Here is a 21395-nt window from a genome sequence, read left to right on the forward strand (position 1 = left end):
ATTCTCCATATGGTCAGATCTCGTGTGCTAACGGGCCCTCTTATTGACTCGAAACGTCGCGACGGCGCAAATAATTCAAAAAGGCGAAAGTGTCCCAAAGATGGGCACTCCCGGTCACTGTGCGTCATGGAGCTCGTTTCTTAAACTTCTCGGGGCGCACACTCATCTCGTATAGGAAGGAGAGGTCGTCACACAAAATGTGAAGGAAGGCCCGCGTACATCGTCCGTCTTTGCTGCCAGCGGCCAAGCGTGTCGTCATTTCCGGTCCTCCACTTCTCGGTTCATCGCGCACCCTTATCTCCAAGCCGCCGTTTTTCCCACCAAGGCGCGGGCGTCTCAAGTGCGCCGCCAGCCACGCGTAGTATAGACACTCGAACCACGCAGAAGCCACCGCTTATGGTGCAGGAAGTGTCATCACTTTCGAATACGCCCTCTCTTCCCTCTTCACATCTCGCACACCTCGCCTCACTCAAGCTCCCCTCCTCTTGTCCTCACCAAACATCCCGGCCGAAGTGTCCACCGCCCGATAGGGCAGGAAGATACACCTGTTTTCGTATTCCGACAGCCACTTCCTACTATTCTTGTATCCGTTTCACTAAAAAACTTGGAACATATATATATATATATATATATATATATATATATATATATATATAATGAGATCTAACAGACAGTAATGGGGAAGTTATTAGAACCAATGGAATGTAAATAAGAAGAAAGAAAAGTGGATGATCGAACGCGTTGTTCGAAGGTCGTAGGTTCGATTCCTGCTCACGGCTGGTTATTTTTTCATCCACTTTTCTTTCTTCTTATTTACATTCCATTGGTTCTAATAACTTCCCCTGTACATTCCTTGGCATTACTGTCTGTTAGATCTCATTATTATTGTGTTAAAAACACGGAATAACGAGCCCTTAAGTATACACTTGTTTCCCATATATATATATATATATATATATATATATATATATATATATATATATATATATATATATATATATATATATATATATATATATATATATATATATATATAACATTCTAAGAACAATCAAGACTTCGTTAAGTAACACCAATTTTTACATGTGCGTCAAACTCTGCACAACTCTATTTAGAACGCGGTGTTAGAATAGGTTAGGTGCGATTCAGAAGTAACACAACTTCAGACACATAGAATGCAACTCGACACGGGGGTGCAGTTTCATTTTTTTCAACTACTTTGAATACACTAAATTTGAGACATTTGTCGTAGAACGGATAGTTTAACACAACACCCAGGGTATTTTAGACCACTGCCTGTCTGCATAAACCCTTTCGCGGCGTCAGACAAAGGAGCCGCAACGGGCAAGTTTGAAACTTAACGGTGACCTAGAAGTGTGGCAGCTTGGGCTAGTTGGTATGACATGACGATAGTTATAGCACGAGAACAGAACGACGACAACTATAACCATCGCGCTATAACTATCTTCACGGTGACATCACGCGTCGTCTTGTAACGTGCATACACATGAGAGCATATACAAGGCCACCCCCTTGCGGCATCTGTGCGAAACATTGCGAAAGTCGTATTTTCAACGCCGTTTTAAGGGTGTAAAATGATTTGCAGTGTACTATCCGCGTCTAATGAAAGACGAACAGCGGCAAGCCTTCGCGCTGCGGTCGCTGAAGTCTCCTTGCACGCAGGACCAACTCGTCCGGACATCAAACGCTTATGCAAGAAAGCCTGCGATGAATCCACTGCATTGTTCTTAAGTGGATACCTGCCCACAGCGGAATACAAGGAAACGTCCGAGCTGATGACGCTGCCAAAGCTGGACACGGCACTTCAGCAGAAATCGTCGAGATCCCTTTCTCGAGGCAAGACGCTGCAACACAAGTGGCGGCACACGCTTGGCGCTTCCAGCGACCCCTCTGGAGAGACTTCAGCCACTGTTATGGGCCTCTGTAGAAGATCTATCCGTCGTGTCGCTTCAGGATGCCGCGAGAGCTCAACAGGCAAGACGAAACATGCTTACACCGCATCCGATTAAACGCCGCATATACGAATAACTTCAGGAACAAATTCGAACTGTCAGACTCATCATTGCGTGTCCAATGTAACTGCGTAGAAGACATCAATCACGTCTTCTGTGAGACTATACGCATCAGAGAGACAGTCTTTGAAGATGGCCTTAAAACTACAATGGAACTCAGACTTGGGGTCGACAGATATTCCAGGCCCGTGGCAGAAGAGCTCCAGTGCGTTACCCGCCACAAAAGCGCTATTGACATTCTTGCGGGCCACAAGGCTGAACGAAACGTTGCAAATAGTGTAGTGCGCGTGTGTGACTGTGTGTGTTGCGTGCTTATCACTGTATATATCATAGTCATCACCCGCTACCTGAAGCAGCATGTCAGGTGAAAAGCCAGGCAAACTTCTCCAGCTCTCCGTTAAAATAATCATCTCCCTCTCTATTCGCGATGGTATAGTGCACAGCGTCCAGTTATCACCATTGACAGGGGCGCACATGATGTTCCGCAGCTCTGCGCTTATGTGCGTGCCTGTCCATGGTGATGAGTGGACGGCGCACACTGTATTGTCGCGAAGGCTTGCCGCTGTTCGTGTTTCATTGGACGCGCAGTTTGGCATAATAGATCACTCTCGGCACGCTTCAGATGATCAATAGCGAAGTTCGTTTGCGAAACATGTGATTGATTTTTACAGGCTGCAGATTTGTCGGGCTTTTTTACTTCCCTATTCTGATAACATGACAACTGACTATGCTCAGTATGCCGATAAAGCACATGAGAGACTCTTAGATGTGACAATGAACCCACGGAAACTTTCATGGAATAATAAAAGGAATAGAAAACAGCAACCTGAATTAGAAGCTTAACAAAACTGCCTCGAAACAATTATTCGTGATCTCAGCGCGACATTTTGTTTTTAGGTTCACGACTTCCCACTGGGCTCTACCCTCTCCACCTTAAACCCCCCCCCCCAAAAAAAAAAAAACTGTGAACATTCGCACAAAGCACGCACACGTTTTCCACGTCCACTTTTGGCTATTAAGTGTGACCAATCTCTGAGTTCATGTAGTTTCTTTAGGACAGCCCCGCCGCGGTGGTCTAGTGGCTAAGGTACTCGGCTGCTGACCCGCAGGTCACGGGTTCGATTCCCGGCTGCGGCGGCTGCATTTCCGATGGAGGCGGAAATGTTGTAGGCCCGTGTACTCAGATTTGGGTGCACGTTGAGGAACCCCAGGTGGTCAAAATTTCCGGAGTCCTCCACTACGGCGTCTCTCATAATCAAATGGTGGTTTTGGGACGTTAAACCCCACAAATCAATCAGTTTCTTTAGGACAGTACATTCACGTATTTTCCCTACAACGAAAAATGTCAACTGACACCAAAGGTGACGCAAATTACGCTCCTGCAATGCAAATTAAGCGATAAGATGTACAGCGGGGACAGCTCTGGTAAGGCCTGAAAAGACGCCCCAACAGGAGACGAGTGGCGACACTACCGTAAGGATTCCGCATCATGTGGCCGTGACAGCACGTCTATCTAATCTCGTCGTTTATCAGAACATCGCACTGGATAGAAACAAAGCGTTCAACATGTGGAGTTGCGAGAACTATTTCGTTAAGCATAGAGAACATTTCTGTACGAGAATATACAATGCGTGAACCTGGCGTCACACTGAAGCCGTCGTAAGCAGGCTTTGGTATATGCAATTCAAGACTGCGTTTTGTTTGCTTTCCATGCTTGCCCCACAAGATATACTTTTCCACCCAGTGGATGAAGATGCAAGCGTTGGCATGGAATAATTTAGCAGCCCAGAGAGAGAGGGTGTATTTACCAGAGAACAGAGGTGACGGTCTGAGCTTGTGCCCAGCTACTCAGCAGAGCGAAAAATGTGAAAGGGGGAAAAAGAGTGATAAAGATGATGAAAGAAATACCACTATTGATGTGAAGTAATGAATTTGCTGCAGTGCAGACTACTTTGTTTCGATAAAAATAAGACGTTATTGTAGGGCAAAGATATATATTATTCAAATACTCGAAAAGGTACTGTGTTCGCCATAGTCTATCATGTGGCGTTTTTACCTTGCTTCCATTTTACATAGCAAGCTACAGTTATTGTATGTCTAATATTTTAGTGCAGACGTGAGGTCAGTCCTATGCGAATGAATAATGTCAAGTTATTACCTTAGCGCGGCTTTAGTTTGGCACAATGTCCTCGTAAATCATTTTAAAAAATTAAAATGTATCTATTCTACATTGTCGCCACGCGCAACAAATGATACGGGTCGGCATCATCGCACCTATAGAACACGACTATCATATCTTACGTAGCGAAACTATCATAAGCTTTTCGTAATCAGCGTAATAACACGCGTTATTTATTTCCGATGCCCCACCGGATGACAGGAAATGCTTATAAGAAGGATAAAGAAGCATCGGGCTACCCTTACAAGAGCAGCATCCTTTATCGCTTGCACAATTCCTATAAATGTGTAATTAATCGATTTGACGAATTCGTTGCTGGGCTAGCTGCTTCATAGCAGTAAACAGCAGAGCGCAATTTACGTACGGGACATGGAAGAACAGACACACGACAAACGCTAAGTGAATACACACCAAGCAGGACAAGAACTAAACTGCGCTTCTCCTGTGCTGAGTGTCCCGTACCTAACTAGCGCTCTGTAGTTTAGCAATTAAGTAAACTGCAGAGCGTGAGATGGGTACAGGACAGGAAAACACTCACAGAACAGGACAAGCGCGCTTTAACGCTTGTCCTGTGCTGTGAGTATTCCTCTATTGCCTAATTTGCCATCTGCACTTTACTAATAGAAAAGTGCATTAATTGAGAATCACTACAGCAGTATTTTCCCAGCATCAGTCCTGCGAGTGGCACGTACTTTGCCACGATCCTCGCGAGATGACGCCACCAGTGTTTCTCCACCCTCCTCTCTCTCTCTTTGAGCAGCAGAGGCAGCAGCAGCAGGCGCGCGCCCTCCAAGAAACAAGCGTCGGTTGCTGCACGTGGCCGCCGAGCAGCCGTCGCTGGCAGTTGAGCAAGAGAAGCGAGGATGAGGGGGGGGGGAGCACGGCGCTATGGTATACGGCCCCTGGCGCAGGAAGTGGGCGCCCATTGAAGAAGAGCGGCCCGTTTCCTGCTCCCCGCCGCAGGAAGTCCCTCTCCTTCCGCTGTCTCGCCCGAAGGACGTTCGCGGATGAAGGGGGGAGAGGAAGGCAGCAGGCACCACCGCCCAGGCTCGGCCATCGAGGCACTAGCCCAGAAAAGGAGCGCCCCAAGAGAAACACACACACACACATTCGCTGCTGCTGGTAGGGGTGTGCGCGTGCGCCCGCCGAATGGTCTTCTCTCTACGCGCGCTCCTCGCTCGATAATGGATGCGCCACACCAGCGTTGTATGCAGCCGAGCGCAGTTTTGGGCTTCGGTCCTCTCGGTGTCTCGCGTACGAGGTTTCGCAATTGGCCGAAAGAAACAAAAATTACAGTCCTTTTAGGTGCCCACTAGGTTCATCAACATTGCGGCAGAATAGCGCAAAGGGCAGGACAGAGAACATACCCGACACAGCGCTGAGTTAATGCTGTGTGTTCACTGATCCGCTCTTTCCGTCATTCAGTCACAAAATTGTAAGAGCCGTGTGTTTCTGATACCTGAAAACAAACGCCTGCGGTATGGATGCATCAGACGGAGCGATTACCCAGGTGCTGGTCCTGCCATGTAGCGTCTGAACTTCTAAAGTGTAGAAGCGTCAGATTCGCAGCTGGTCTCTCTCAAGTTTTCAATGAAGTTAGGCAAGAAAATATATGAAAAATCAAGATGCCGCTTTGAGCTTGCGCTCCGTTCGCGGAGGGGTTATGCTAACAACAAACCGGCGATAACAGATTAATGCTGCTGCTTCTTACTTCGATTTCTTTTTTTTTTTCCTCCGAGCAACATTGCAAGCATGCGATGGAGGTGGTGCACCCGAGACACCAGATAAGCCCCAAGCGCTGGCCACAGTTCCTCCACTTGTCACACACGGTATTGAACTACCATAATGAAATGAAAACACAATCATGACATGAAAACAATTTGAAGCCATCACTTATTCAGGAAGTTAGAACAAGGCAGATCATTCGACAGTCCTGTCAGCTTGCACTGAAGTTAGGTTGCAGTGACCACAGCTTCGGGGTCGATCAGGAGTTTTCCTTAGCGGGCTATCCTGGTATTGTTAAATTGACAGGTCCCGTTCCACCAAATACAACGTTTGCTTTTCCGTCACTAAAGCTACGATAATGGTTACCTCTACAGAGAGAACCCTTATTTTGCGAATGCCAAAAGTGGCATACGTAACACAAGTTACGCAAACGACAAAATTCGACTTTGACAGGTAGAGTGACTGTGAAGTTGTACTAGTAGATGAGCTCACGGAACGGATACTCATCACCAGAAGATTTATGACTGCGAAAGGTCCAAGCTAACACAGCAAATAATAACAAAATGACACAATCGTGGTTCATTTGTCGCGACAGATCGGTTTGTAACGGCAATCGCGGCACCCTACCGGCATTTACAAGGACGTATGGGACCAGTGCCCTGGTCGACCTCCGCTCATTTGTTACAACCATGTACAGAATATACGTCGCGTGCATATGTGGCGAAACGTCTACGTCATTTTGTAAACGATTGTTGCGTAAAGTCAGAGTAATGCTTTTTTTTTAACGATTACAAGTTCACCCGGCTCTTGGAACATCATTGCAGCGCAAAATTCAGACACACGTAGACGACAAGATCCATGGGCAGCGTCTCGTCTTGAAATTCGCCTTTATTATTCACAGGCCAACAACAGTGACCGTCTTGTATGGTACACAAGCTCGTGTAACTGCGGCAGTCACGACAATAACAGCGGGGCCTGCGGTGTTCGCACTTGAGGCACTGCTGGGCCTCCTCGATTATTCGTTCCTGACATCCGCAGGACTGCTTAGGGGCGGTTCGTTCGTTCGGTGAGCGTTCCGTATATGCAGTGTCACCGACAATTCAAGGCTGTCAGGAAAGAACAATCGAAGATGCCCGTTTTAGACTGGTCACTGCTCACTAGCCACTGCTGCTCAAGGTAAAAAAAAAAAATCGCAGCACCATTGTCGGAGCAGCCGTAAAACGTTCAACAGTTTATGGAAATCGCCTCAACTGCGAACACACCCGAGCGCCATTGCCTCCGCGGCGACCGAAACAGCTACTCTATTATTTTCTTTCGGTCCCGTATCGTTTCACATAATTGCCTCCGAGACCAGGTGGCACACACCACCAAATCTCGTGCGCCACGTATAAACATAACGTGTTTCGTACTAGGAACGCTAGTAAAAAAAAAAATCTGGCGCAGTGGTCAACAACCTTCCTGCAGCTTGCTGTGTTGTGGAAATTTGCTACGGTGATACGTACGCTCCAATTCATGTAATGTGATAGCTTTTCACTTTATAAAACCTTGTTCAAATTTTCGGATATAACCAGGTGTGATTGCCACTTATATTCGGTGGCAAGCCCATTCGAAAACTATTGTGGCTTGCTTCCGCTCTAATGAGGATGCAGTGACATCATTTCCTTGGCGACCTGAATTTCTCCACTGCACTCAAGACAGCAGGTTACGAGACCATCACACAAGGCCAACTTAACCGCAACTAAAAACCAAATGAAAGCAAATACATGTACACATTAGTGATGACCGTAATACGCCCACTATTCACACGGTAGCAGGTCTCCGTCAGCGCCAGATTTTTCCCCTAGCGGTCTTAGCACGTAACACTATTCATTCACAGGCTGCACTCGGGTTCTGCAACACAGTGACATACGAAAAAAAAAATTGTTGCGGAACCTTCGCACGGGGCATCAATATACATAAATATCTTTGTAATATGTCTCTTGCTCGATCGCCTGCCTTTTCCGTTGAGGCAGGCGTTACACTATAGCAGCAGTAAACGCTGTCGACAACGAGGGGGATAATAAATACACCACTTGCGAAGAAAGGGAAGACACGTTCTGTGCGGAACATCTACGTGATAAAGAAGAAGCGCAGCGTCACCTCCGACGAAAGTTTTTAATGAGCCGCTGCGGCTTGTGCCATGTAACATGCGGTATAAGTTGTGGTAACGTTTTTTTTTTTCTTTTGAGGACGAAGTGACCCTGTGCACACTCCGGCCGTTTGCCCTTTACACATTGTATGGCGTCGCGAATAACGTCCGATCGAATTCAACCACCATATGCACTCGAGTGCTACCAGCATTGGATATTGCTCGCTAAGGTCGCTTATACACTGTTATAACAACATTTTAATCTCGATTCAATTCTTTGTCACCCATTTAACATCTCTCAATGTAATTGAACGTGCGAAAATGGCGCATCTTAAATTAGGCAAACGGATGCATTTATGTTTGAATGCCGGGTAGCGATTTGTACTAGGTTACACGCATAGTCAAATTTATAGCTCACAGCCAAGCAAGTCCTGTAAGCTCCATCTGCCTCGGTGCATATCGACATTACTTTCAGGCGAGAACTTTTAAACGGAAGTGTCTCCTTATTCGTTTGGTTCTCGTCTAAAGATTTGAAGTAATGATTCTCGGTCGAGTGGCCTCTTTAGATGCGGGTAAAGAGTCAATGCCCGCATTCACAGGACGCCTCAAGTTTGAATTTTTTCGCAAGACGGAACTACAGCTAATCGTGACGCCAGGCAATATCATTAGGCGAAGTTTGTTGGCCAACGTGAATGAACAATTATGAACATCGAGTTTCGTGAATTGTGCGCCTCAAGTGTTACCCCGGCGCTCAGCTCGAGCACGCTCGAAGGTGCCCTATAACAGAGGTGTGACATAGAATGTTTTACAAAAGTGTCCAATCGTGAACTTGTGCGATAGTTATAGTTGGTTGAACAGCTCTGAATCGGGGAAACAGCGCTGCCTGCTTCCCCTGCGTTTTCACCGCCCCGTTTTCGCGGTTGCGAGATGCCGAATCGTGTCTTTTGAAGAAACGCAACCGAAGCTACAGGCACTAGACACATGAGTGGGCGTTTCTTACTAAAAATAATAATAATAAAGAAAGCTTTGGTCGGAGACGATGTGCGCTTTCGTAACATCGTGCTTACAGTCAGTCTGCTCGTACACACGCAACATTTCTATTTTAGCTTTTTTTTTCTTCTTCTCGTCGCTGGAAACAGGAAGCAGATCGGGATGCGGACAACACACCCACAACCTCCGCCTGGCGCCGCGCTTCCGCCGGCATCTGCCACGCCAGTCGCCGCGTTGCCCTTCTGCACCACCGCTAACGCCTACATCACGTGACGGGAAGCAGAATAAAATTACCACTGCAAATCACGAGGGGCTTGCTCGCACCAGGACGGCAAGACGTGTTGTTTTTGTTTTTTTTATGGTTTCTCCGTTGTGCTCGCTAAGAAGAAAAAAAAAACACTCCCTCAAACCAGCTAATCAGGATGGGAAATTGACACTATAAAGGAAGTACACGAAACGTCGACAAGTCAATCGTCTGTCCAGTTTCGAACTTTGAAGAGCCCTTCAAAACTGCCAACTGCTTTTTTTTTTGTGTGTGGCTAAATTACGGCATCCCTTAACAACACGAAACAACGCTTGATGCCATGCCAAACCATAGTAGAGAGCTAGTGATTTAGTTTTGACAACCCATACAGGGCTATACCCGCCGTTGTGCCAGCAGGTAGCGCGTCGCATATCGATGGGGGGGGGGGGGGGGGCGAAATGACAGAACGCCCATGTACTTAAATGCAGGTGCAAGTTAAATAATCAATCCACAGCGTTCAAAATCAGTCCGGAATTCCCCGCTAAGACATGCCTCAGGATCGTTTCAGGGTTGTGGCACACGATTGCCCAGCAATTAACACCTGTCCGGTGCCAGCTAAAGTGCGCACATGTACTTTAACGCCTGGGAGGCACCCACGAAAACGGAATGGACCACAACCCCATAGTGGCCGGCTGCCGAAAGAGCTTCGGAAGTTGGTTTGCGCCGAATAACGTGCGACCGTGCCAATTCTTCGTTACACTTTTAGTTTCGATCGTTCTTACTATTATTATTTCTTTCTTCTTACACTGCCAAAAAGAATGTGATAGCGATTTCGAGTTAGGAAAGACGATTATATGCCTCCTGCGACCTACACGAAAGCAGGGCGCAACGTCGTCCAGTGTTGGCGAGCGATTGACTCGCTTACTCTCTACGTCCTGTCAATCATTTCAGTCATAAAAAAAAGCACAAATAACCTTCACCTGCGTCTCTCAAGTCACTGGCACGGCGATTACTGGAGACGAGATCTAATGGTGACATCCTTTTGACCCAAGCGAAAGCGATTCACAGTTTTCTTGCTTCTACTTTTCGCCTTTTCTTTTTTCTTGTTATCGCCTGTTAACTTCAACTTATATTGCAAACCGCGTCATATTTTCATTGTGCTGATACGCTTTGTAACGCGTGAATTAATTTTGTGTGATCTGTAAATCTTCACCAATTAACCCCCTTACTCAATGCCCTGTAAAGGGCCTGTAAGGAATTTTAAATAAATAAATAAATGCGGCTGCCGTTGCCCAGAAGCCGAAGCATTTTTTTAAGTCTGTGAAACTCCGGCAATAAAGTTGCAACGCATTTTTCGTGACATCAGTACCGGAGTCTTTTAGTATGCTCTTAGCAACGTGGTGTGAAGTGAACGAGCCCGCTACGTAACGGTGGGAAAATACGGGAGCCTCCTAAAAGTGATAGACGAGAAAGCTTTTCAGTGCGCTCAGTACAGCCCGTAACGTGAAGCTGCAGGGCCGAAAACGCCGATAGCCAGGCGCAGGCGTCAGCCACTTTTCGCGGCATTTGGAAGGGCTCAGTGCTCGTGAACCGACAGGCAACATCGTCCCCTAAGACACCCAAGATTAAGCACGCCTTGCCCAACCGCTACTTCGAAAGAAACAGTGTAACAGCGTCCTCGAGTCCTCCAAATTAATTACCCCTTCTGTCAAGGCGAAAATGCAAAGACGTCACTGTAGCCGTCATATCTTTTTTTTTTAACAGCCAGTGAAGAAGGGCTGTGCCTTATCTCAAACCGCTTATCTACAACCGCCTTGTGGAAGCTGAGGGATGAACAGCAATATAACTGCGTCACCACGACACGTGAATGCTACGCGTGTAGTCTAGAGTTACGTAATCTCATTTGCTGATACGTTCAACAAAGGCTGAATTAATCTCATCCTTTCATTATCATTGTCTCCTCACACTCATGGGCCTTCAGCGCTGCAAAAGAAACACCATTTCTCTTGCCAGACGCGTAAGAAATCGGCCATAGGCCGAAACCTTTCGCAAATCTGAACAAACACAACCCTTGCTAGCCTGCTTGTTGCCTCAGTGGGTAGAACGATAGGTGCTGCGCAAAGGCGTTGGTTGGTGCAGGGTTCGATCGCCGGACCAGGACAAATTTTTCGTCGACTATACAAAGCTTTAACTTTTGAGAAATCCGCATGGATTTCCTTGTGGATTTCGTTGTGCCATTGCGCTAAGAACAGATGGCTGCCAATTTTTTCCTTTCGCATTTCTAAAGAGATCTAAGTAAAAGGACGTTATGAAGTTTCCTTCCTGTGTCCTTCAAGCGTCAAAAAAAAAAAAAAAACCCAACCGACGAGATATTTGACTACAATACTTGGCCTACAAACCATTTAACATTACAACACTCATAACGTGCCCCCTTTAAAATGCACCAGCTAGTCTGAGCGATCATCGCGGCTGTCATACGCAAGATATCCGATCGGCAGCTTCGTTTTTTGCGCGCCAGTTTAATTACCGACACCTCAAAGCCTTAGTCTACTGGTACTGGACGTCTCGAAATTTTGTTCTGTGCACCGACGTCACAACTCTGACGACACCAAAAGTAACGTATCTTGGGACCAAGCTTGGTATTAAGGTTGGGATACGAATTTTTTTCCCGTTTTCGCAACTGCTCAGGGATGTCACTTTACGTGCAACTTTGCACAATATGCGTCAATGTTCCTTCTATGACCGCGTTGCCCAGAGGCATGCTTTGGGGATGTCTTAAGGTGAACTAGCAGGGTACAAGGATCCCGTGCATTTATTCCTGTGCTAATGTGCTGTCCAAGATATGAACGGTAAGAATTTTAGCGCAGCTTGGCTGTAAAGATCTACGAAGCGACTCTCCATTCTCTTTTCCTCATTTCCGCTATGTCTGAGAGAGAGAGAGAGAGAGAGAGAGAGAGAGAGAGAGAAGGCGCTTTCGCGTGCAGAATGCCAGAGAAAGCACGACGGTCCCGCACGTTCGCTTCATCCTCGACGGCGCGCTAATGTCCTGGTCCTTCCACACTGCGAACTAGGAAAAACGTAAAAGATTTCCGCAACTGTCGTGAAGCCCGTGCGACCTGCTCTCGCCTATATACATACTTTCATTCCTTTCTGCACTTCATAGCTCGCACTGCTCCATTTTCTCTTCACACGGTTGTGAAAGGTGGACGATTCGGAACACTGCTTCGAAATGATTTCGTGTCCCTCGCTGCTGCTACATGAATAACGCTACTTAGATATAGCTTCGACATCTCGCTGTCCCGAATACGATGGCGGGAACCAGTCGACACTATTCAACGCAGTAGCACACCCGTCTGATTGGTTCTATTAGTGGAGTTTAAGCGCCTAAAGATGCCGTCTCGCTGGCTATTAATGAAATCGAAAGGCCGTGTATTAGCAATTTGAACATCGGACTTGAGTCACCGCATACACATAAGTAGAGCAGCATTCTAGAGTGTCGCTTCTCAACGCTGACGCGTGGTGCGGGAATCCAACCCGTGACCTCTTTGGTCCTAAATAGACCTCGGCAGCCACTCAACTTTGTGATCTCAGTGACATAGTGATCCTAGTGACAACGAGTTAACGAGAAGTCGTAACTGAGCCTACACCACACCACGGTATCTTCGGGGTTTTTTGGCGTGTTTCTGCCCGATAGCAGGTGCTAGCAGCTCACATCAAGCGTAGCTGAAAACTGTGCACTTATAAAGTGCTATAACTGCGAAAATCTGATGCTGAACATCGCTTCCGTCCCCATGTTTGTCCGTTCGTTCCCCAAAACCAGGTTAAAAAACGGTGCCAGACATGAAACACTAAGTGCATCGAAGGACTGACGTTTTGATCTCGACTTTCGACTAATCTATTCCTAATCGCCGTCCTCACACCATTTTACAAATGACTTGAAAAACGTGAAGCCGTTAACTAATGCGGTCATGGCGAGACGAAAGAGGACGGGACACGAACGCCCTCTACTAATGCACTAAAGCGACTTGAACGCGTCGATTTCGTGACACGAAGCCGTGGTAATAGTTCGCCCAACGATCGATCCTCTTGCGGTAACTATTAGCAGATTTTTTTGCTTGTTTCGCTTGTTCCGAGACACGGCTACGGCCGAATGCTGGCTTTCGTTTGGGTCACAGCGCAGAATGCCAAACAACTCAGAATCTCTTAGAGACAACCGGCTGGTTGGTGCGGATTTTTGTATATCCGGTGCTACAACATCGATGTTTATGATAGAGATAATTATTAACAACTGTAAAATACACACAGTGCTGCCATCAATTACCTGCACAAACCTTTCAACGCAAATTATAGAAACATTTTAGTCTACACACTTTTCGCTCTACGAAACAAATCCGCTGCAGCTTTAATGGACAGATATACGATCTATGTGTTATCTTTTGTATTTGTTAGTGCTGCCAAAAATACACGGTACTGCTTCTACATCACACTAGGAAGCTCGAACATTTGTCGACTCATTCCGAAAAACAAGGGCTTTAGTTGCCGGGACCTCCAGGTGGCTTGCGTACCCATACCCTCGCGCGAGTACATCGGTTGCGTACCCATCGGTTGGCGAGAGTACAAAAGAACGCAACAGCCTGGACACGCAACGGCTGGGGTTCCCCGGCACTAAACATTCTCTGATGGTTAGAAAACCACTTCAGCTACTGGGCAGCTCAGAAGAGCTTATTGATATGAAAGTAAGATCGAGTCATCCGGTCTGTCGTTCTCTTTCTCAGCAAATAATGTAAAGTAATTTTCTAGATGTAAGCAAGGCAGCGCAGTAACTTGGGCAGCTTCCTGGTCACTTTGAACAAAACGTATCAATGAAGAGGAAGTGCTATCAGGGGTTTAAGTTCACCGTTAATTTCGTTCACTTGCATAATAATTGTTATTTTATGGGGCGACGAGTTACAAAACTTCCGCAAATCTTACAAACCGTTGCAGTACGGATCGCAGGAGACGTTAGAAGAAACAATAACTAAACAAACGTGCTCACAATACCTACAAGTATCGGCAGTGTAATGCGATCTAGGGTCGCAGGTTCCTCGCGCTATTTGATTTTTGGCAACTGCCCAAAGAGGCATTTCTGGGTTCGCTCATTTGTATTTGGTATTAATTTGAAAAGCGTGAATAAAGCTTACGGTGATTGTGCGTAACACCCGTTTTCTTTTCTGGAGGGGGAGCAGGCGAAACGGCAACGGAGAAGCAACATAAATGAAAGATCACGAGAAAATACGAAAGTAATCAGTTCGTATTCTTCGCGTTACGCAGCCTGGGGCGTGGCAAGCCTCTCTTCCTCGCGTTGCTAAGAGACGCAGGAGCAGTAAGATAACTTACTGCCATCAACAAGCCTAAAGTACTTTATTTTGCTATCAAAGGGACACACTGAAAAGGAATACCGCAGCAAGACTAGACCGGTAGTTTTCTCAGTGAAGGTTTAGATACATTTCTGTGTTAGACGGGTCCAAGTACTCGAAATCACCGAGACGTCAGTAACATGAACAAAAAGATCTAAACCATGCGCTCAATCGTCTCTAATGTCCGTTCTTTTCTTATGCCCTTGAATAAACGCTTCTCTTAAAGCTCCAAATTTAACTAGCCGAGCAAGATTGGCCGTAACCGCAAGGCTCACTCTCCTGTTTTCCTTCAGCAGAAGCGCCAGTGATCGGTTTCTCATATAAGACATTGGAAGCCTGGCCTCACCACTCACCGTCTCGGGAAGTTACACAGGCGCGATTATGCAGTATTTTATGGCAATGGACTCGAGTTCATGATCATGGATTCGCTACACTGTCTGGTGAACATAGTGGGGCTGAAACCCCTTGCCCCTGACCTTCCCGTGGTGCGAACGAGTAGAAGCTGTGGCAAATGAAGGACTCTATAGTTACACGGGCACGCTATAGCCGCGGTTGAGACAAAGCTCAGTTAAGGAGTAAAATGTGGTTACCACCACCAGTAGTTGGCAACTGTTACATGGGAAAGGCTTTCATTGGTGACGTGCGTATCGCCCCAAGCCTGTTTCGCGAATAAAAAATGTAAACATGTAGCGGCATACTACGAGTACACTAGCACACAGACTTTTCAGCCTCCATCGAAACCACGTTCCTTCGACCACGAAAATCAGCTCCGCCAATTGTCAAGCTCTTTTTTTTTTTACATATATAACCGATGCGATCATCCTCAGTTTGGAACAACCAAAGCTAGTGGGACGACTGCAGTTCGGCTGTGCGTCTAACTGCAACAAACAACGGTTACAACAACGGTTCGACGGAACCGAGATTCGTCGTGCATGAGGTTTAGCGTGCCCGTGTAACTACGGTATTGACTTTCGCTCCCTGTCTCCACTTTTAATTTGCAGGAGAAAGAAGACGTTCTACCAGGCAAGACTGACTCGGGTGTTTGTCTAGTTCCTGGAAGGGCTCGCGGCAACTCTGAGCGACGGTCGGCGCGACGCGGCGCGTCAGCAGCCCACGCTCCTTTGCGCCGGTCGTCGGGACTAGCCTCGGCATGGAAGCTCGTCGACTCCCACCCCGGCTGATACCCAACCCCATTCGGCAGCGAGGGCTCGAAGCGTGCGCGGACAGTGAACTTTTCGCTTTCCAGCGACGAGCGGGTCCACAACGATACGCCAGGGCTGTGCAAAGACAATGGAGACTCTTCGAACGTGCAACCGAATACGGCCGAGCAAGGACAGGACCAGCGAACCAGCAGGGCGGCAATGTGCGTGGTGGTTTTAGTTGCCTCGTTCGCGGGGGCGGTACCCACAAGTTGCCGGCCCCCTATCGGTTGACTTTCAAATGACATATTCATCGCGATGAACACGGACGAGCAGAGAGAGGTGGTGGTCACGAAAAAGCTGATTTTTACAGCCCGTAAGGGAGTAACTACGGTAAGCAAAAGGCCTACGAGGGAAGTTTTGATCTGAATAGCTCATTTAAAAGCATTTAACATAGCGATTAAATCGGATGGGCCCTCAAACACCAAAAGCTGGCGACCAGAATCATAGAATGTTTGAAATGCCATATGACACACCCATCGTGATGAACACGGACGGGTAGTCGTTCAGAGACGCTCATTTCAGCAACCCACAAGTTCAGCGCCGAGGGAATTTAAAGAGTGTGCATATGAGGTTTGATCTGAATGGTCCGTTTCAAAGATTGCGATGAAAACGAATGGGCTGATCGCATGCGATGCGAGTTTGGCTAGAGTTTTGATCGGTACGGGGCCCGTTTTGAAGGCTATCGGACAGACAGAACGTTAGCGAACAATGACATTGCAAAAAAAAAAAGCAGCACAGTTTGGCGCACATCTTGGGTTACAGGAGGTCTTCAACTATAGCCGGGTGCTACTGCGTGGTGTCTAAAGGACAGTCACATGATTACAGCAGCTACTGCTACATGAATAACCACGAAATGGTTTTGCAATGCGGCAGGACGAGACGGCAAATGCGCTCGCTAATGGGGAGCGACTGGGACGTCTTGCGGCGGAGTTAATGCACAAGCGCTGTTTTTGTCACCCCAAGATGGCTGCCGGCGCTGGTTTATCGACCGGGAGACAACAAAGGGGGCACATCGCGCCTGTTCGAAAAATAGAACATCGCCTGGTTCAGGAGAAGCTGCAATCTAGAACACGTAGCCATTCGACCAGAAGAGGCTGCTTGGCTCGCCATGATGTCTCAAGAACACGAATGCATGCAAGAACTTTTGAATTTAATCAGCATCATCGTTTCACCGCCTTTTTGTGCGACCAACCAACATGCAACGAAGGCGACGCAATCCCCTTCTGCCTTTGGATTGAAACGCTCGCTGGACTCTCCAGTTTTGGTTCGGAGGACCAGAGTGAATTGCACAGCCCTGGCTCCTACATACACAGTTTGACACGTTTGAAAAATGCAGGCCCGACGCCAATGCGTCACCTAAGGGGCGTGCCAAACGGGAATCATCTATTTCGAACAACACACACACAGTCGTAACAACATCGTACGTACACCTGAGAAAAAAAAAGAAAAAAAAAACAACGGGGACTCGTTGACTGCTGCCGTCTACTGTGTAAATTAGACAAAACGTAACTGCAAAAATAAAAATGTAAAACAAGCTTTGTTAAATACATTTGTACAAGGGAACAGGTTTCCGTCATTATCGCTCACAATAAAGAAAAAAAGGGGAAGGAAACAGTGTGGGTGGGGGGAGGGGGAAGGAAAGGAGCGCGGCGACGGCGAGCAATAAAAACTGTCAGCGCGGAGTTGTGGTGCGCTCGCGACAACGAACGAACGGGGGCCGCCTACTCCGTGACCCGCCACGTCACAGCCCAACCCCTGTGTGCGTAGGGGGGATAGACGAGAAAATGCCATCAAAAGGGCACGCCAGTTTCATTTCGGGGGTCAGAGCTGGTGACTTGACTGTGATCTCCTGTCGGCACTCGCGACAGTGCGACGAGTTTTTTTTTTCTTTCTTTCTTTTTGGTAAAAGGGAAGCCCGAAAAGTGTGCGCAGGCCGCGAATTTTACAGGAAGCACAACTCGGTTAAGAGTTGACGTCCACGACGAAGCTCATCGCGTACGGATAGGAAGACGAGGTTTAGGATCACACTCGCCCGCGGTTCTCTCACAGGTGGTGGCACCACGACGGCTGCTAGGGCGGGAAAAAGGCGGCCGTGGCCGCGCTAACCGATCTGGAAACATGGCGGCCGTCAGGCGCCCGGTGTGTGGGTCGAACGGAGCTGAATTCCGCGCCCCGCCTCGCTTAAATGCATCGTTTTACCGGCTCACGAAACGACAGTTATGCCCGACGTGGAGCCCTGTGAGTGGGTTTAAATGCATTGGGTCGACGGGCGGAGGGGGCGAACTGTAAACCGCACTCGGACGCCTTTCTGGTCGTAAAAAACAAAAAAAAACCTTATATAGTAAAGCTGCCTGATGCATTTAGGAAGATAAACGGAGGTGCTCCGAAATTTTACCCGTAACAGACACACACAGAGTTAAAAGAGACACAGATCGTCTCGCTTTGCCGCGCGCGAGGGATGAACATGGGGGGTAGAAAAAAAAATAATCGAAAGAACTAGATGATGAGAGGCGAAATTGGCGAAACTCTTGCACGCATAAACTTTTCTACGAAGGGAAGGGAGTTCCTACTGTACAAAATGGACACAAGGTTTGAGGGTTCCTCGGCACGCAGCAGACGAGAGCAGCAGCATCGTCGTCTGCTCGCTCTGCCTGCAGGCAGTAGATGCGGTGGCGCCGACAGGGTATTTTCTGTTAGCACTGGCGGGGGACTGATTGGGCGCCTTATCTGGGCGAGATTTTGCCAACACTCACGCTCGTTCCAGCGGGGCACGACGTCGACGCAACGACAGCCAGCAGCACACACACACACGCACAACGCCGCCTCGCCCGCGAGGCCTAACGGCGTAATAATTCCTGCGGCTGAAGCAGCGTCCGGGAACCAGCGGCCTCCTCGGCGTGTTGTCGCTCGCAGCGGCAGCCCGAGCGCGCGCAGGCCGCGTAGCCCAGTTCGCAGAGCTTGACGCACCCGCGCAGAGGCCAGTACAGGCAGAGGCAGGGCAGCAGCAGACTGAGGAGGCCGAGACAGGCCCATCGCGCGCAGCGCCGGTGCGGGGCGCACGAGCAGGGCTGGTCGGCACACGACACGTCCGTGTCCAGGTCGTAGTCCTTGGCCCAGTGGTAGAAGAGGCCCTTGGCGCAACACACGCACGAGCAGTAGTCGACCAGCGCCCCGGCCGAGCAGTGCACCTTATCGCCGCACACCCAGCGAGAGGGCAGTGGCCGCGGGCCCTGGCACGCGTCGCAGCGGCATCGTCCGCAGCGGCCGCAGATGATGGAGTCCTCGTGGCCGGCAGCAGCCACCTTTTTGGCGGCCGGCTGCTGCGCCACCACCGCCGCCGCCGCCGCATCCTTGCTCCTCAGCGGGGTCTCGATGTACTCGTTCTGGCGCCGGGCGACGCCCGGCCGCGGCTGTCCCAGCGAGATGAGCTCGCGCGATCCCGAGCGGGCCATGGCCGAGCGCTGGCGGCCCGGCCCGGGCTGCGCATGGGTTCCCGTTGAAGCCTAGGCCCAGCCCCGGCGGCGGAATCGTCGTCGAGGCCGCATCGCCGCCGGCCTACACACAAACGCTGCTGCGCTAGGCCTAACGCACCCACCACGGTCCGACGGGGCATCCGAGAATGGTCTCGCCTCTCCCCCATACACGCACACGCGCTCGCCCCCGGCTTCCTTCTCCTGCTAGCGCCGCCGTCGCGCCGAGCCGGAGCCAATCGGCGGCCGCGACCCGCGTGACGTGTCTGTGACGCGCTATTTTTTCAATGGGACTGCTTTCCGAGCGTCAGGAGAAGTGGCAGCGGCCGCTTTTTCTTCAATGAAACCCTCTCGATGCGAGCAAAAACGAGCCACGCACGCGCGCGCACGCCGCCGCGACTTTACCTGCGTTTCTCTGATGGGAGGCTCTTCCGCCCGACGCGCACACCACGCCTCTCCGCACGCTCTGCTGCTGAAGGGCGTGCGCTAGCCTTGCATGCGGCCGGCAGTGCCGATCGAGCACAAATGGTCATTCTAGGATGGAGACAAACCCCCTCTGCAATCCGTTTGTGCGGCTAACTGAAAATAGAGCCCGCAGTTTGACGAATACAGTCAGTCAGATGAGCTCTCGGGAGCCGCGAGTGTGCGCCACACGTCTGGTCGGATGGATTGGGAAGAGCAATTAGCGTGCGCACAGCGCAGCAAATTCTGGAGCAGCTGGAGTCCGGTCAAGCTGTGACAGAGTAGTCGGGCGTCGCATCGGTGCAGCTAACTGCGGACGACGTGTACCTGGGCGTGTGCGCCGGCGAACGACAACACAGGACATGCGCTGATGATTGCTGCCTGGATGCGGAGGCCAAATCGATCAGCTCTCCGCCGCCGTCCGGCCTCCGCCTGGCGTCGTCCTCTGCCGACGCGGGCCCACTGCCGGCTTTCACGACCACGTGCAGTGAGGAGTGAATGTATACCATAAACTTACTATACCCTAAAAACCAAACTGCACGGCTTTTAATTGCCACATAGGTAAAACGATCAGAAGACACAATAAGTCCCTGATCTCTAACATTGTGAGAAATAACGACATTTTGGGAACTTTATATCAAACACTTGGTCCGTAGGATTGCAAACGCTTTTCCGCTAGGGAGGCCAGAGAGGGTGAAGTTCCACAGCACACCTCCCTCTCCCCCCCCCCCCCCCCATCTGCCCTGCCCCCCTCCTAAGGCCTCTGCGATCAGAACGCAGTGCGATCTCGAAAAAATTGGGGATCCAGAAAGGGGGGGGGATTCCTCCCCTCTATGCACAGGCTTATGCTTTGGCCCGTGTTCGCAGCAGCGTCTCACGTTTGTCAGCCAACCGTAATTCTAGATATGCCGGTAGCGAGTCGGTGAATAAAGTAAGGCGCTACCACTTGTTCTGACACGATCATATTGTGCGCACTCATTGGCTAGATGTGGAGAGGCGGGCCTCAAAGGTCGCTTCAAACATTGGACATTCGATATTCCCGTCAAGGCAAATCGATATTCTCTTTGAATGTGATCGCCCAGAATGCGTGATATACGCAAAACAGCAGCCAACCAATATGGCCTCGATTCATCCTGTTTCTTGACCAACGGACCACACAAAACGTCGAATATATAGCGGTGGTCGGGTTGCATATTGGATGCGAACCGGATACCATTCCTCTCACCGACATTCACTTTACGACTGATTATTTACGAACCAAAACACGAAAGCCGAATGCGCGGCTTTTCGTCTGGAAAACACTGCTTGTCATCGGCCCCTGTCCTTCGCGGTTGATAACCCGTCCTACCTTAGTAAAGGCTACCTTTTCGTACAAATTTTAGCGCAAGAGCGTTTGAAAATAGTCTTGCTTCCTAGCGCGTCCGCACATACATCCTGTAACGGGGTAAGGCTATGCCCGATGTCTGACGAAGAACATGGGCCTGTGCCAACGGCAGTTCAGCCCAACACAGCGCTTCATTATGGGACGCCATTTCGAGTGCCGTATTTACTTGCACTTCACAAGCG

At 49.1% G+C, this 21395-nt stretch overlaps 1 protein-coding gene across 1 annotated transcript; it reads right to left on the bottom strand.

The window, feature by feature from the left end:
- Window positions 1–6807: 6807 nt before the first annotated feature.
- Window positions 6808–19762, bottom strand: sty (sprouty signaling antagonist). The gene has a single exon (XM_037421037.2). The coding sequence runs from the start codon at window positions 19347–19349 to the stop codon at window positions 18735–18737; it is 615 nt and encodes a 204-aa protein (XP_037276934.1). The 5' UTR covers window positions 19350–19762; the 3' UTR covers window positions 6808–18734.
- Between the last annotated feature and the right edge of the window lie 1633 nt (window positions 19763–21395).

This window comes from Rhipicephalus microplus, chromosome 2 (assembly GCF_043290135.1).
Source record: "Rhipicephalus microplus isolate Deutch F79 chromosome 2, USDA_Rmic, whole genome shotgun sequence".
NCBI lineage: Eukaryota > Metazoa > Arthropoda > Arachnida > Ixodida > Ixodidae > Rhipicephalus > Rhipicephalus microplus.

Excerpts from the sequence above, each read along its gene's own strand:
- sty (XM_037421037.2), bottom strand. The coding sequence starts at position 19,349 with ATGGCCCGCTCGGGATCGCGCGAGCTCATCTCGCTGGGACAGCCGCGG.